This window comes from Callionymus lyra, chromosome 14, assembly GCF_982586985.1.
Source record: "Callionymus lyra chromosome 14, fCalLyr1.hap1.1, whole genome shotgun sequence".
NCBI lineage: Eukaryota > Metazoa > Chordata > Actinopteri > Syngnathiformes > Callionymidae > Callionymus > Callionymus lyra.
The window spans coordinates 22,406,262-22,422,530 of NC_141831.1; the positions used below are offsets into that span (position 1 = coordinate 22,406,262).

The 16,269-nt window shown below is 37.8% G+C and overlaps 2 protein-coding genes across 2 annotated transcripts; both read right to left on the reverse strand.

The window, feature by feature from the left end:
* Window positions 1-4,830: 4,830 nt before the first annotated feature.
* mmp13a.1 (matrix metallopeptidase 13a, tandem duplicate 1) lies at window positions 4,831-7,437 on the reverse strand. The gene is made up of 10 exons (XM_087807975.1): window positions 7,278-7,437; window positions 6,965-7,206; window positions 6,737-6,885; window positions 6,460-6,588; window positions 6,221-6,382; window positions 6,003-6,132; window positions 5,781-5,914; window positions 5,359-5,518; window positions 5,181-5,284; window positions 4,831-5,105 (listed from the first exon to the last, which is right to left on the reverse strand). Exons 1-10 carry the CDS (start codon window positions 7,368-7,370, stop codon window positions 4,996-4,998), a joined length of 1,413 nt encoding a protein of 470 aa, XP_087664101.1. The 5' UTR covers window positions 7,371-7,437; the 3' UTR covers window positions 4,831-4,995.
* A 1,851-nt stretch (window positions 7,438-9,288) lies between these two features.
* On the reverse strand, window positions 9,289-15,610 carry LOC148066470 (collagenase 3). The gene is made up of 11 exons (XM_087807972.1): window positions 15,521-15,610; window positions 14,630-14,872; window positions 12,882-13,135; window positions 12,656-12,798; window positions 12,467-12,592; window positions 11,465-11,626; window positions 10,698-10,818; window positions 10,499-10,635; window positions 10,283-10,442; window positions 9,821-9,921; window positions 9,289-9,508 (listed from the first exon to the last, which is right to left on the reverse strand). Exons 1-11 carry the CDS (start codon window positions 15,596-15,598, stop codon window positions 9,381-9,383), a joined length of 1,653 nt encoding a protein of 550 aa, XP_087664098.1. The 5' UTR covers window positions 15,599-15,610; the 3' UTR covers window positions 9,289-9,380.
* Window positions 15,611-16,269: the final 659 nt, after the last annotated feature.

Below are 16,269 nucleotides of genomic sequence, written 5' to 3' on the forward strand. Positions count from 1 at the left end.
GATCTTCAGTATGTCTTGTTGTTCAGTGCTGAGGCAGCTCTTTTATAGGCTGTCGCAAAGGTCTGGCGGGGGAGTGGGCATGTTGAGCAACATCCTCCCATGGAAGTCTTTCCATTTCAGGTTGTCCAGGTGGGATGACTCATTCTGAAGTCCCCCCAAAAAGTTAAATAAATTAAAATGATGTTGATTGATGCATGAAGATGTGAAGCATGTGTCTACACAGTATTTAGGATTTATAAGAAAATTATAAGAAGAGTTACAAGACACTTTCTATATTTGTGGCTAGGAAATCTTATTCTAGCATCAGCTAGATGATGCAGCTGGGGTTATCCAAGAACCAGAATAATATAATGTAACTTATGGAAAAGTTTTTCCTTGTACCAGAGTGTTTAGATTCTCTTAATGTGAAAAATAATATAACAATGTAAATAGAGACAGGAAGTTATTGGGTCATTCTTAACAAGACTCTCGTCCAAGATACATTTAATTCATTACAGTTGTAATAACTGTAAGTGATGTCAATAACGTGGTAAAATATTCATATAAAAGCAACTAGTGAAAGAAAAATAGTGCAACAGGAGGATTTATGTCTCAATGTCAATAAAGGAAATGTTGATTTACACAAAAGTATCACTTATTCTGGCATGTTTGGAAAACAAACATTTTTCAGTGAGTGATCCAAGTTTCTGAACCACCTCTGGCACCCTTCAGTAACTACTTTACCTAGTTATTTTGTTTTACTATTCAAATATCTTTGATCACCTCAGGAAACAATTTTTTTAAGGATATCTGTCATGACGCATGATACAACGAAACGAAGCCTCCAGGCGACCGTCACTTCAGGTAATTCCAAATGATGTTTCGGCATGTTTGTTCTTGTCCGACACAGAAGAGCGGCTCCTGCGTCAAAACACAAGTGCCTTTTATTTATTTATTTATTCTCTATGTGACTGCATTACCCGAGTCCATAAATCAGAGTAGTTCCAAGGACAAAATAGAGGTTGTGGAACGTCCAACATTTGTCATTGTGATGACACATCCGGGTGCACTTATGATGTTAAATACTTTGAGGAGCAGTCATTATTCTGTCAAATACAGGATAACACATGGCTGAAGGTAAAATTCCACGTGATATTCCACGTCTCGGACTTTATACTGAAGAGACAGAAATACGTTAAAGTTGCATGAATGTTAACATTAGTGGTCTTAAAACTCAATGACTCAAGAGGCCAAACTCTTTTAGCAGTCAATGTTTTCAATATTGTCTTTTGATTTTTGTATCCTTCTTATCTTTGTTTTTTATTCCTTCACCAAAATCTCCTATCAAATTCCTTTCCTTCAACATTAGTTTGACATATATCTCTGAAGTCTCTGAATAATTGTTGATATCCATAATTGATGTTCCTTATCTTAAACATTGCCCTCTCTGTAGGTCCCCTCATCATCATGAACATTAATCTACTTTATTTTTTTTTAAATTAATTTAATTTAAAAGGACAATGTGTAGTTACATTAAAAAAATGGCTGCACCAGATTTAGCAAAATGCTAATTTCCATCTGTAGTCCTCAACAAAGATGCAGACAGTTTACATAATACATCAACATACAAATAAAGCAAAAACCCAATAATACACAAAAACACAGTACAATATAATAAGGTCATCCTGATGGCCAAATATCCATCTGGTACAATTAGTGCGAGCAGGCCTGGTGGTCTATAAGCCAGTCTTTGACAGCCCGTTAGAAGCGATGAAATCTGTCTTGTTCATAAGATTGTCTGGGAGCCCGTTCCATTCTTTGATGGCTTTATATGAAAAGGCTGATTGAGAGAACGCAGACTTTCTTTTTGGAACATTGCAGTCGCCCCTGGACACTGACCTTAATGCTCTGCTTGTTAGGTCTTTAGGGGAGGAGGGGCAGCATCATGCAGGATTGTATGTACCAGACCGAAATTGTACAAAGCTGTACAAAGTCCTACGTGAGTTTAAAACTGTTGGTTTCGGACCATGATGACAAGCAGTACAAAAAATGTGAAATTATCATTGCATTAAAATAAAATTTTGCTACTTCCAATGATAAGGTGCTCCTGATGTATTAAAAGTTGGCAATGTTAATTTTCAGCACATTTCTGACCTTTTTTACATGTTTTTTAAAATTAAGTGTAGGATCCAAAATTACACCCAAGTATTTCACTCCCTCTTTATTTTTGAGTTTCTTTAGGAAACACGAATCGAGTCCCAATAAGTCTTTGGCTCTAGAATTTAAGAGTGATGAGATTATTTTTTGGATTTTTTACTTTTGAAGTTTTGCAACTGTGTTTTGGTGTATTTAAAAAGGATTTGAGTGATGGCACTTTTAAGTGTGCTACAGGCCTGCTCTGTGTCCTGGCCACAAACTAACTCAGTTTGGACAGCATTATTTATTTCCTTATCAAACTACTGAATATAGAATGAAATATAGACCTTTTCTCTATTTAGATTTCTGTATCGAGTTTTTGAGAGTTGCCTTGAGACCAGGGTTAAATTGTGGTCTGACACCCCAGGAATTAGGTTGTAGGTTTTACTAACACGATCACAATTGTTAGTGAAAATTAAGTCCAAGAGTGTTTTTGAGGAGCTAGTTATCCTTGTAGTTTTCTTTATCATTTGGGTTTCATTGAATTGTTTCGTGAGTGACCTTAACCATTTCGGTCGCCTTTTCATTTCACTTCCTACGTGATGACGTCACTTCTTTTTTCATGAGTCAAAGAAATGTCAACAGAACAATTGCATGGTACTATTTTACCACACATAAAACATTTATACTATATACATTTTTTGAGCCAAATTTTTCCTGCTTGAACATTATTAAAAATTGTTTTAAGAATTTACATCACTATTACATAATTTATTATGTTCCCTTGTTATAAAGCTTTCCAATGATACCAACCTCTTTAAAATCGAACAAATATTGAGCATATTAGATTATAATATTGGAATATTATGATATTTAAATAAAATATTGACCATTAACTTAGTATTGAAGAGGTTGAACAGAAATTAGTTCATTTTCACGGGTTATAATAGTCCATAACTTTATTAATATTTATCACAGGAAAATGCAAGTTATATCACTGGAATCACCTTTAGAAGAATGTTTAACTGGTTTCATATAAACCAAATCTTTAAAATGTTACACACATACCTAGACATGGATGTAATTCTATATATTGCATTTTAACCAAATCAAGCACAACAGAAGCACAACATCAGTAGCAATATGTTAAATTCATTACATAAAAGTTAAAACATGAGGCTCTGTTTTCATAAAAGACGCCGAGTTCATGTTGACATCCGTCACCGGGTAGCGATGTTTCTATAAGAGACAAAAACATGACTTGAAAAAATGTAATAAACAAGTACAACTGTAGTTGAGCTCTTGAAACAACCAGAAGAAAACTTCATTCTGACTCAACAGAGATACGAGGTGTGTTCAAAGACCCTTCGGTAAGGCGGGAATTTCTATCTCCGCCGTCAAACTCTGTTTTATAAACAAAGTAATAATTAAAATAAGGTTTGCTGCTTCATGTACACATTGCAAAAACAAAGAGCAGAAGCAAGTCTCACCATGTTTAAATAAAGAGGATTTGTGTCACGCTGAACATGCAGGTCGTGTTTAATGCTTAGTAAATAATGTTGTTGTTAGTAAATATGAATTCTACACCAAACTTTGCCGACATGACTAGTTGCACTTATTTACTGTGTCATTTGGTAAACATCTACGTGTCTCATGTAAATAAGGGTTTTCACATTAGTTGCCCTTTAACTAGAGGATTACGCCTCACCCCTTTTTTATGAAGTCTGTCTTTCAGAAAGAAATTGTAGTTTGGTATAGAGTAGGCACCTGCAGGTGAGTTTTTTGTCAGCCATGTTTCAGAGATCCCGAAATAGTCAAGATTGGAATCAGACAGTCGTTTTTCAAGTTGTTCAGTTTTCAGTTCAGTTCAGAATTCTTTAATTCTGAGACAATAATCCAACAGGTCATTTAAAATGTGGGTGTCAGTTTGACATTTGTCTTCTGTGCCAACACTTGGGAATTAAAAATCAACCATGAGAAACAAAATACATTGATTCTATGAAACTGAACTACTTGAACAATGACCTTAAATTAGATTTGTTAAATTGAAAAACCTGACCTATAATTTCAAAATAATATAAATATACATTGTTACTGGTGGTAGAATACTGTAACAAAATATTGCCATTGAGTAAATTATCCAAGAGTGTCTACAAGGGCAACACGACCTCCACCACTGCATATGTATTTATGGATGCCAGGGAGGTAGTTCACCTTGACCCAGAGACAACACAAGGGATACTATTTACTATTTTACTATTTGTTTTCGGCCTTCGGGTCACCTTGACCGTGAGATAACGCAAGGGTTAACACTAAACAAAGCTTTAGTTCAGTAGGATTTATATGGATCTTGTCCTCCTGTGTTTTAGTAAAGATTACATTTTTGTCATCGAAAAATAAGAAAAGGTTATACATTGTGTTACTCCATCAGGTTATGTCGATGATGCTTCATGAATAATCATCATTTTTATTGCCCAGTAGGTGGCGCTAATAGCTAAAAAGCCTTTGAAAATAGTGACTATATTTCATGAAACCTTACATGCCGGAATCTTTGTACTCTCACTGAGGGTGGACTCACAGGTGTAAAGAGTGTAGTGTCTTAGATCATTTTAATCACACTCACATTCATTTTCTTTTGACTTTCTTGCTAATTGTTGTCTTGTTTAATGTTAAGGCTCCCATCACCACCTAGATAAATAATACATTTAACAAATATTTGTATAATTCCTGAGTTGACTTTATTTTTCTGTTTCACATTTTTCACAGTTACATTCACAAGTTACATGTGTGCAAATCAGCAAAGACATGAACAATATATGTGTAACACATCAGAAAGCAAACCTTCAACAACAATCATTTAAATTCGGCTTCTTGAATAGTTTAGTAGTTGTTGCAGGTGAGGAAGTAGTTGTTGCCCAGAGAGCGGAACAAGCGACCGCTGCTCATGCTGTACTCGTACATTTGGTTTCCACTGTAGAGGTAAGTGTATCCTGAAGGTAGAACTTGACATTAGTGCCTGGCAAAGATCATCTTCCTCAACCTCATTTCTCTTCGTCGTAACTTACCACGATACTGGAAAGCTGCCGTCACCTGGCCGACCATACCACTGAAGGTCTCATCAATACGTTTCGGGGCTCCAGTGTCCAACGTCTTACTTGTTTCATCATAGCTACAGACACAGAAGCAACCATTAGGTTCATATGTATAGATAGATATATAGATATATAGATATATGATATATACCTGTAGTACTCGCTGCCGACGACAAATAGAGTCTTGCCAGTGTTCTCATCAAAGAAGGCAGCGTCGATCTTCTGCACTGTTTTCGGCAGACCATAGCTGTAAATGGATTTGGGGTAACCACGCACAAGCTCATAGGCATTGAACGACCAGACCTGATGACCTGCAGAAGATAAACACATTCAGTGAGCTGTTAGCTTCAAGATGGATAGATTATGGATGAATGTAAAGATGGATGGTTGGATTGATGAACGCATGGTTGGATGGTTATGTGGATTGATGGATGGATGGATGGATGGATGGATGGATGGATGGATGGATGGATGGATGGATGGATGGATGGATGGATGGATGGATGGATGGATGGATGGATGGACGGACGGACGGACGGACGGATGGATGGATGAATGGAAGTTGACTCTTACCTTTAAACATCAAGAGACGATCGGACACTCTGCTTTCATAGGCAGCATCGATGTTGACCGGGGCACTGCTCCAGAAGTTGGTGATGAAAGTTTGCTGAATTGTGTTACTCTGAGGGAAGCTACGCCAGAAGAAGCTGAGAGAACACAAATGTACAATATTAGGAATCTTTTTCACAGATAACCATTAAGTTTAAAGTTGAGCTACGTGTTGTCCAACTATACCTGTCTTTGAAAAAAAGCGTCTCTCCACGCAGGGTTGCAACAGCGTCCAGGACTAAGGTGGAGTCGCAGGCGTCAGGGGTGGTTGGTGGTTTGGGTTCAGGGTTACCTGGGTCTTTATCAGTGTTTGAGCCTACAATAAAAAACAACACATTCATTATGGAATTCAAAGGGTTTCTCAATATGTGTTTAAGTTCTGCAGATTTGAATCAGGTTCTCACCATAGAGAGACTGGATGCCGTTGACGTCGTCCTGAGGCAGCAAGAAGGTCTCAGGGTTTGCGTAAGTGTAGAAAGGGAACATGAGAGCACCTGGGTCGCTGGAGTGAGACAAACCCAGAGAGTGACCGAACTCGTGAGCTGCCACCATGAAGAGCACGTATCCTGAAAGCGAGCACGAGCGGTCAGGGAGCCAGACTTGGAAAGGAGTCAATCTACGTCGTAACGTTGTCAATACTCACCAGAGTTTGAGCGGAAGGTGAAGTCCTCGTCCTCGTCAAAATGGGCGTCGCCTCCTATGCCGGGTGATGGGAAGAAGGCGTGGGCCAGTGTGTTACCAGGGCCATCAAAAGGATAACTATCGCCGTGAACTGTGGAGGTACAGAACGAGTCAGAGACCGCTAGTCATAGATAGTTCTGACGCAGTTTAACTTCTGTGCTGTTTGAAGACACATTAGAGCGAATATCGTTGTAAACACATCTTCAACATGCTGTGGGGAAAATATCGTAAGGACTCACATTGGCGCCCAAAGGAGATCATGATGTCGGCTGTTCCGCTGAAGATCCGGGTGAACCTCAGAGGGGTCACTTTAGCCCAAACTTTAAAAGCCTTTCCAATGGAGTCGTCCACCTCAGCCTGGCTCATGTCCGGAGTGTAGCTCACGATCCTGCGGACAGACAATCACACGTTCACATCAGTCAAATACTTTAAGAAACTTTTGTTCAATCGCAACTCAGATCCCTCACCTGTACGTCAAACTGTTCTTTTCCCATTTCAGGTCATTATCAGTAGTGGCGTAGCGGGCGACGTCCGAAACACCACAGCGAGGTTTCTTCATTGTGGCGATTGTGTTCTCGTCCAAGGTGCCTGTGATCTCCAGCCCGAAGAACCTCTGCATCTCCATCAGCTTTTCGACAATTGGGCTGATCCCCCGCCGAAAAACTTGGCTGGAGTCGTCACCGAGGTTGTAGAAGTTCTCCAGGTACTTCTGCAGGGAACAGCATCAATAAAACAGTCCAGAAATGCAGGAAATATCTTTGTGAGTCAAAATTAAAGTACCGTGGCTAAATCTTCATCTTGTCTTTGGATCTGAGAAAGAGGCATGCAGGAGGCTGCGGCGGCCAGGCAGAGTATTAGGCCGAACGTCTTCATCTTTGTTGTTGGTCTTCAACTTGAACAGCTGAGGTGATCGCTGGCTGCTTTTAAAGGCTGCAGATACTACGTGTTGAGCAACTCGGCCAAGAGGTTGAGTCAGACGCCCTACCTTTTATGGAGCAGGGAGGAAGTTGTAGCAGATTGCTCATCGAAGAAAAAAAAGGGCCCAACAACAAAAGTTGTAATCATGACGTAAATGAGTTTGAACTGGAAGATTTTCAGCTGTCAATCTGAGAAAATGTAGAAAAAACTGCAAAACTGAGTATTTATTAATTGAGTATGTTAAACAATTAAAAGTAAACAAAAACATAAGTCTAGAGTTTTTCTATTACTACACCTCTTGGTGTAGTAATATGGAATATTTAATAATTATAATGATGGTAATACATTTGATCAACATTGTACTTTTTGTCGTACATTATCTCAAAGTGCTATTATTAGGAGTAGTAGCAGCAGTATTTAAAAAACGTTATGATATGATAATAAATTAGGAGAAAGTAGAATAGAAATATAAATTGAATTACATCAAACAAGTAACAAGAAAAATTGAGTAAAATCCACATTAAAGGAGATCCACTTAAAAAAAATTCAGGTTTTAAGTTAATACTTAAACTTTTATTTCCCAACTGTGGTGCTGATAGTATTCCATACACTTGAGCAATTTAGATTTACTATATAACATTTTAAGACTAATTTTACGTTGTTTGACAATGTCTCAAATCATTTCATGGCACCTGCTTTGACTGATGGCAAGAAAAGTACATTTTATGAATCATTTACCGAATCAATGTTTCAATTTAGTTTCTCTAATTTTCACTAAAATGAAGCAATGATTAAATAGAAAATATACTTTAAATACCATTATCTTTTAGTGATGTACTACCTATTTTTTGTTGATAATAATTCAAAGGTTTATTCTAACATCAGGTTTGACCGGAAATATTAATGTCGGGAATCCGAATGCATAGAGCAAGTCCTGACGCAACTCTTTCATTAACAAGGATCAAGAATTCCCATCCTGAGCAAACATCAGTGAAGAGCGTTTAGCGTCATTGTGATCAAAAGAAAAGATATTTGTTTTAGTTGCTTTGGATACTATCACAGAATCAAAACAACAAAAGGTTCCCTGGAGGGTAATTGTTCAGCGTAAAATATTTATGTTCATATTCAGCTGAATAATCTAACTTCAACATTTAAACTATACATATTGGAAAACGTTAGGGTTTTTTTTAAAAGCAGAAGTAAAAACACTTTGAAATAATAATATATAAATATATAAAAAATAATAATAACCAATTCATTTTAGATTCACAGTGAATTTGATGAGATTATGGTAAGGTAACAGTTATAAGATGATTATTTTATTTAATATAAAAACAATTGTTACTTTAGATTTTGTTGTTTGTTTAAGTTAATTCCTGTTTTTCACTATAAATGAATTCATTTAATAATCAAGAATGAAATAAACAATGTACAACCATTAACATGAAAAATATTTTTATAACACAACAACAATATTATTATTACATTTCGTTTTTAGTCATCTCACTTTTTCTGAACAGGTTGTTGTTTTTTAAAACACAATTCTCAAATCAAAAAGATGGAAGATTGTTAGTAGTTTTCCACACCACGTCATCTAAAATAAACCACTTTCTCGTCATTGTTAAAGGAAAGCTACATCTTCTCTGCGGTTGCTTCATGTCATGACGAAAATTTTCTTGTGCAACGGTCTCTTGGATTAATTGTTCGTGAGAGACAATGAAACTGACATGATTCAATTCACTGGTGTGTTTATTATTTCTCACCACATAAATTAAACAACTCTAGATTATATTTGCTGCTAAAAAAGTTTTGACAGAGAATCTCGACATCATTTCACACTGCAGTAACACCATCCTTCAGTTACTCAATTAGTATTTGCTACATTGTAGTTATTGCCAACATGGTGTTTCCCAACATTTTTGATGTGCATCCTCACGCACATTGTCACGCCGTCATCAAACTACATTAAATGTCGTTCATTATTCTCTGCTCCGTGCATTCCAGCAGGTCATTAACGGGGCTGGTGGAGATGACACGTTTGGACTTGAGGTCATAAATATAGTCCGTGTTTCCCTTGAAGAAGTGAACATCGCCTGTCGAAAAGAAAATGCGTTGTTATTATGATTATACACAGCTTGTTGCAGAGATATTAGGACAAACAAAAACCCTATCATGTTGTTAATCAGGACAACCACTAATATGTCAATTTTATCTTTGAAAATGCTCTTAAATTCAACTAACAATTCTTTGAAATTAGTTCCTTGGCAGAGGTATGTGCTGCCTTATTGCCTTCTGAGCAATATAAACATGCATTTGGAATTTAAATAAACCATTTATAGGTTATATCAACACTATTCAACGATAGCTAAAGCTTTATTTGTTGAACAAAAAGGGGAATGAACGACCTTCATGGAAGACAGCAGCGTCTACAGGAGCTGGAACTCCGGGCCATTGCTGCTCTATGAGTTCAGGTGAATAATCCATCATGTCATGCTCTTCGTTGTACCTGAACAGTAAATGAATGTTTGTTTATATTCATGGTAAGGTGATGTGGGGTCACATGTCAGGGGACAGACCCTACTTATGCCTAATAACAAGATCCGTCTTCGATGTTCAGTAACATGTCAATAACATCCATCATGAATGGATGAAAAGTTCCGCTAACATTTTTTTTGCTCTGACTTAATATCTTCTTTAAATAGCAAAAGAACCAAAATAGATGTTGTCTTTCAAATGGTTGTGAAATATTAGAAGCAAACTTGAGATAATTCATCAAGTCAGCAGCAGGAATGTGACAATTGATGGTGACACTTTCGCTTTTTAATCATAAAAATGAGGAATATTCGCTGGTTGATGATCACTAATACCTCCAACACTCGTGCCCGGTGAAAAACACTGTGAAGCGCTCTGCGCGGAAATGAAGAGCGGCATTAATGGACCGTATCCTGGAAGGGAATCCCAAATTCGAGATGTTTTTTGGAAAACCTTCCTGAAGTTGAAGGTGCCTCATCACCCAGTACATATGATCTGCAACAACAGAACACTTGAATCTTTGTTTCAATAATCCAAAAACTATTTGATACCTTTAAAAAACATTAAATAATTCTCTGCCCAGTTTTCATACACAGCATCAAGGTGTGAGGGAACGCTGTGGGACCACAGGCTGCTGATGAGAGTGATTCCTGTTCTGTCGAACTGAGGATGCTTCCGCCACATAAACCTAATGGTGGAGAGATTCTTAGCTGGTTCTGCTCGTCCATGACGCACAAGTTTTCGACACACCTGTCTTTGAAAACCACCAGCTCTTGTTGTAACTTTGAAACGGCATCAAAAGACAAATCGGGGTCACATCTGTCAGGAGTCCTCGGGGGAGGTTTGAGGGAATCAAATCCTTCACTGGCACCTGAAACCAACAGAGTTCACTTTTTTATTTAGAATTTTGATTTGTTTCTGATATCACATGAAGATATCAGATGAAAGAAAGAGCTTGATGGGTTCCTTACTTTAGTTTGCTTAAATAAAGAATAACTCTTGCATTAAGCTAGCAAAGGTTAGCCATACCTGCTAGCATTTGTCCCAGAATATACATTTTATTTATCCACAAAATATGTGAATACTTGCCTTTTCTTTGCGGCTTTTAGACATTTAATCTTCTAGTTTACTCTCCAATTGTCGTGCTGTATTATTAGTAGCATTAAAGACTACTCTATTTAAACTTTGAATTTCCCGCCTCATAATACAAATTAATTTTACCACAAAATCAGTTCAATCAATTGTTTTGATATTAACATCCAGGCTGTTGCACCTAAGCTTTGGAACAATCTTCTTTTCTTTCTGCGTTTGATGGATCTACTGACTAAAGACATTCTTATTTGTGCAGTTTTTTTCTTACTTTTCTTGGGTCCTCTGTGTTTGTCTCTATGTTATCTTGACCTTTTAAGGTATGCATTTTAATTGTGTATTGTTTTGATTCTTTAAGCGCCTTGTGACCCTGGTCAGAGAAAGGTGCTTTACAAATTAACATGTTAAAATTGTCCACTCATACTCACCGTACATGTGTTGGACGTCCTTCACATCGCTATGAGACAGTTGGAGGACATAACCGGGGGAGAAGTTGTAAGCTGGATACATAACTGCACCGGGATCAGAAGAGTGTTCCAGACCAAGTGCGTGGCCAAATTCATGGACTGCCACTGTCAAAAGGTTAAAACCTGAGGCACAACAAACGTGTATTAGAATGACCCACTGCTAGAGACAATCGAGCTGTCTGTAAAATGACCCTAAAATGAATCAATGGCTCCATTAAATCTTCAGAAAAATGTCGTCAAAAGAACACGTTAAAGGGCAACTAATGAGTTGTTTTAAGTGTATCTTAAATAGATCTTGTAACTCATCAGTATGTGTCTGTTTTTACAAAACTCTCTTTTCATGAAATATTGACATTAGAAAATGTGTTTAAGCCCCGCCCACTGAAAAAACTTTTTTCTTGAGATCAAACCTTGTTTACCATAACCTCGCCCACTCTGCTGTGATTGGTCAAACATGTTTTTTCTCCATAGCATCATTAATCCCTGTAGTCACTGTCAAGTGACTCGTTGTATAAACAAAGCGTGATTACAGCTGGCTGGAGGAGGAGTGGAGCACATGATTACGTCGTAATGGACAACGCTCTTATAACCTCTCTTTCGCTGAGATTTTAAACGGGGAAGAACCTATAAATGAATGACTTGAAACATCATCATGATAAATCTTGGAGAGGAAGATCTAAAATATGAGCGTAAGTCAGGAGAGTTGGGTTTTCACGTTAGTTGTCATTTATTACAATTTTTAAAATCAAAAGACATACTTAAAGTTTGGCCGACCAGTCTTGTCTTTTGTTCAGCCAAAGGTGAGTAGTTTAGGAACAGTCTGGACTTTTTATGTTATTACTGATACCCTAAATATGATTTCTGTGATAACTTGGGAATAAGAACCTGAGAGCTGTTGAATCTTCACTTACTTTAAATTAAAATGTAAATAACAATATTTGGAATTAAAAAAAACAGGAATACCAGTGAAGTTCAAGCTCCAGTCTTCATCTGCATCAAAGTGAACATCTCCACCAATACCATGCCCAGGCAGGAAGGCATGAGCCAAGATCCCTCCTTTACCATCGAAGGGTGATCCATCCTTGTGATCTGTGAGAGACACAGACGTAAATACCTTCATGTGAACCAGACCTAAAGTCACTCAGAACTCACCACCACTGTGGAAGGAGATGACAATGTCCGCCTCTCTTCGCCTTCTCCTCTTAAACCGTAGGGGAATGACCGTGGACCACATATCCAAGGCTTTTCGGAAGAGTTTGAAACCCTTTTGAACATGAAGGTGATGGCCAGAAATACTGAAGGACAATAAACAGAAATGTTCGGCGATACTGAAGGTACATTATCAGACTTTTAGGTCGACTAACCCATCTGTGCAAACCTGTAGCTAAGAAAATGTTTCTTCCAGCGAGAAGTCTCCTCAAATCTCTCGACATCTGACAGACCACATCGAGGCCTCTTCATGACGGCCAACGTCTCGTTGGTCAGTTCTCCACTGGGAGGCAAACCAAAGAACTTCTGCATCTCCTGCACTTTAACACAGAGGCCGGTGGTCCAGTCTCCACCAGTCGTGGCTGCAGACCTCCTCCGTCTGTCTGATGTGTGAGAGTAGCTGTAGAAGTGCCGCAGATATTCCTGAGCATAGACATTCCAACATTAGCAATATATATTTATCTAAACATCTTATAGAATTCCAAACTACTCGACAAAACTTCTTCAAAATGATCACAAAGACTACTAACCTAACAGTGAAGGTTTAAGGAGGGAGGGCAACTAGAAAAAGTCAAGGAAAAGTGGGAAGGAAAGACCCCAATTAAAATTCAATTTGAATGTAATTTATACCATATTTAATACACATTAAATACGGTTTCCAGAATATCAGCTGCTTTTGTTAAATATGAGGGAGCATAAATTGGGACAAATACAGACACAGGTTTAATTTAAATGAATAACATTCTCTATTTTAAACATATAAAAATAAGATTGATTTCCAGAATTTCAGTACATAAGCGACGGTAAAAACTGTGCGATTTGTTTTAACATCATAATTCATAGACTCGACATGTACTGAATTACTAAAATTATTGATTTAATTTCTAGAAATTAATTATGGACAGAGTAGTAAATACGTACTTTTTAATGGAAAAAAAATTAACTAAATAGTCTTTGTTAAGTTTCTTTTGGAAAAGAGGTTTCATTACATGATGTGAGAGAGTGAGAGTTTGGATGGTTGTTGCATGTTTATTGCTCTTTTTTTCGCAGCTACTTCAGGAACCATAAGGGCTGATGTATTTCAACAAAACACAACACAGTGGTATCAATTGTTTTCTTCTGGTACAGTGTTCCAACAGCTTATTGGCACTGCAGACCGGATTAACAATTACAGCAAAAATAATTGGGCCTAACTTGCAACAAAAAAAAAACCCATCTCACCGTAACACTGTGGGACTCCTGGGTTGGTTTCAAAGTAACAAAATAGTTTCATATAGAGCATGTGTTTTACTCTTACTGTCTACTCAATACTACTCATAAACTTGGACCGAAATAGCATCTTGAAAAGTCAAAAGTCACATGCTTTTTGTGAAAACACTCTTTCTATAAATAAAACACCTTTTGGACATTAAGAAATCAGAGAATAAAATTTACTTGAATAAATTCTTGAATCTTTGACCAAAACATTGTGTAAGTAAAATGAAACACGAGTCCGTGATTGACAGTAAACATTCCAAACATGTTCTCCTTCCACAAATAATAGTACAGTGAAGAAATGCTGTTGCAGTAATTTAGGGTGTCAACTGCAACCACAAGGTAAAAAGAAATTCTGATGAAACAGATGTGAGTACATATTGAGCTCTTATGAAATGGGATGTTGTGTATGTTATTTTATTTATTATTTATAGATTTAAGATGTCAAAAATAATCAGACGTTTATTTTGGACATATTGATTATCTGTTTTCTTCATCATCTTTTATATTTTATCCAACTGATTCCTCAAAAGTAACATATTTCAATTCTGTTTCTATTGCAAATCTATTTTTAAAAATCAATTATAAATTGTGACATTATAGATGTAAAACTATTTAACGGTGACAAAGCAGCGGATTTTCGATCAGTTGTGAGTGACACACCTGTGCAAACTCCTGGTCAGCTTCAGAAGGTCCAGGATGGGGCCCGCGGGTCAGTCCTGAAGCAGGCAGAGGCAAAGACCTGGAACGATGGCAGGACACGAAGAGAGTGAGGAGACTCATCCAGAGCACCTTCATGTTTGAGCGTCTCGATGTTCCTGTGAGTCGTGCAGCAGGTAACACAGCGCTGTCAGCAAACCCGGAGCACCTGTTAATTATCCGCTGGTGTCTGGTTGGTCGACGGTACTGTGCAAAAGTTTTAGGCAGGTGTGAAAAAAATGCTGTAAAATAAGAATGCTTTCAAAAACATAAGTAATAATTGTTTATTTTTATCAATTTTAAAAAAGGAAAGTGAGCAAACAAAAGATAAATCTAAATCAAATCAATATTTGTTGTTACTACCCTTTGCCTTCAAAGTAGCATCATTCTTATAGGTACATTTCACAAAGTCGGGGGTTTTGTAGGATTCTAGTGAGGCGTATGATCAACCGATTATACCAAACAGGTGCTAATGATCATCAATTTCTCAAGTAGGTTGAAACACAGTCATTAAGTGAAAAAGATTCAGCTGTGTAGGAGCTTCAAACTGGGTGAGGAACAAACTCTGCTACCAAGCTGAGGTTGTGGAAGATAGTTTCATGTCACAGGTCATGATGGCAAGACGGAGCACAGCAACAAGACATAAGTTCTACTGCATCAGCAAGGTTTCTCCCAGACAAAGATTTCAAAGCAGACTGGGGTTTCAAGATGTTCAAGCTCTTTTGAAGAAGCTCAAAGAAACAACGTTGAGGATCGCAGACGCAGTGTTCGGCAAAAGAAACTTAGTGCAGCAGATGAAAGACGCATCAAGCTTATTTCCCTTCGAAATCGGAAGATGTCCAGCCGTGCCATCACCTCAGAACTGGCAGAAACCAGTGGGACCCAGGTAGACCCATCTACTGTCCGGAGAAGTCTGGCCAGAAGTGTCTTCATGGAAGAGTTGTAGACAAAAAGCCATTCCTCCAACATGGAAACAAGGCCAAGAGACTGAACTATTTATGAAAGCATAGGAACTGGGCGCAAAAAAATGACAGCTCTGGACTGATGGATCGAAATTTGAAGTATTTGGTTGTAGCAGAAGGAAGTTTTAAGGGCGACGGGCTGGAGAGCAGTACAAAATGAGTGTCAACATGCAACAGTGAAACATGAAGGAGGTTCTAGCAAGTTTGAGGCTGCATTTCTGCAAATGGAGTTGGAGATTTGGTCACGATTAATGGTTTCCTCAGTGCTGAGAAATAAAGGCAGATACTTATCCATCATGCAATACCATCAGGAGGCGTATGATTGGCCCAAAATGTATTCTGCAGCAGGACAACGACCACAAGCACACGGTCAATGTGATCAAGAAATATCTTCAGCGTAAAGAAGTACTGTAAGTGATAGTATGCCCCCACAGAACATCATGGACTCTGTGATAACATGAAGAGACAGAAGGATTTGAGAGTCTACATTTACAGAAGATCTGTGGTTAGTTCTCCAAGATGTTTGGAACAACCTACCAGACGAGTTCCTTCAAAAACTTTGTGCAAGTGTACCTAGAAGAATTAATGCTGTTTTGAAGGCAAAGGGTGGTCACACCAAATATTGATTTAATTGACATTTCT

What these genes read in the sequence shown, in the direction of transcription:
- mmp13a.1 (XM_087807975.1), bottom strand. Translation starts at nt 7,370, where the DNA reads ATGAAGACGTTCGGCCTAATACTCTGCCTGGCCGCCGCAGCCTCCTGC. An exon ending in CGGCATCCAGTCTCTCTATG is followed by an intron (nt 6,133 to 6,220) that starts GTGAGAACCTGA and finishes TTTTTATTGTAG; the next exon opens with GCTCAAACACTGATAAAGAC. An exon ending in ACGCTTTTTTTCAAAGACAG is followed by an intron (nt 5,915 to 6,002) that starts GTATAGTTGGAC and finishes GTGTTCTCTCAG; the next exon opens with CTTCTTCTGGCGTAGCTTCC.
- LOC148066470 (XM_087807972.1), bottom strand. Translation starts at nt 15,598, where the DNA reads ATGAAGACACTTCTGGCCAGACTTCTCCGGACAGTAGATGGGTCTACC. An exon ending in AAACATTTTCTTAGCTACAG is followed by an intron (nt 12,799 to 12,881) that starts GTTTGCACAGAT and finishes ATTGTCCTTCAG; the next exon opens with TATTTCTGGCCATCACCTTC. An exon ending in TTATTTAATGTTTTTTAAAG is followed by an intron (nt 10,443 to 10,498) that starts GTATCAAATAGT and finishes CTGTTGTTGCAG; the next exon opens with ATCATATGTACTGGGTGATG.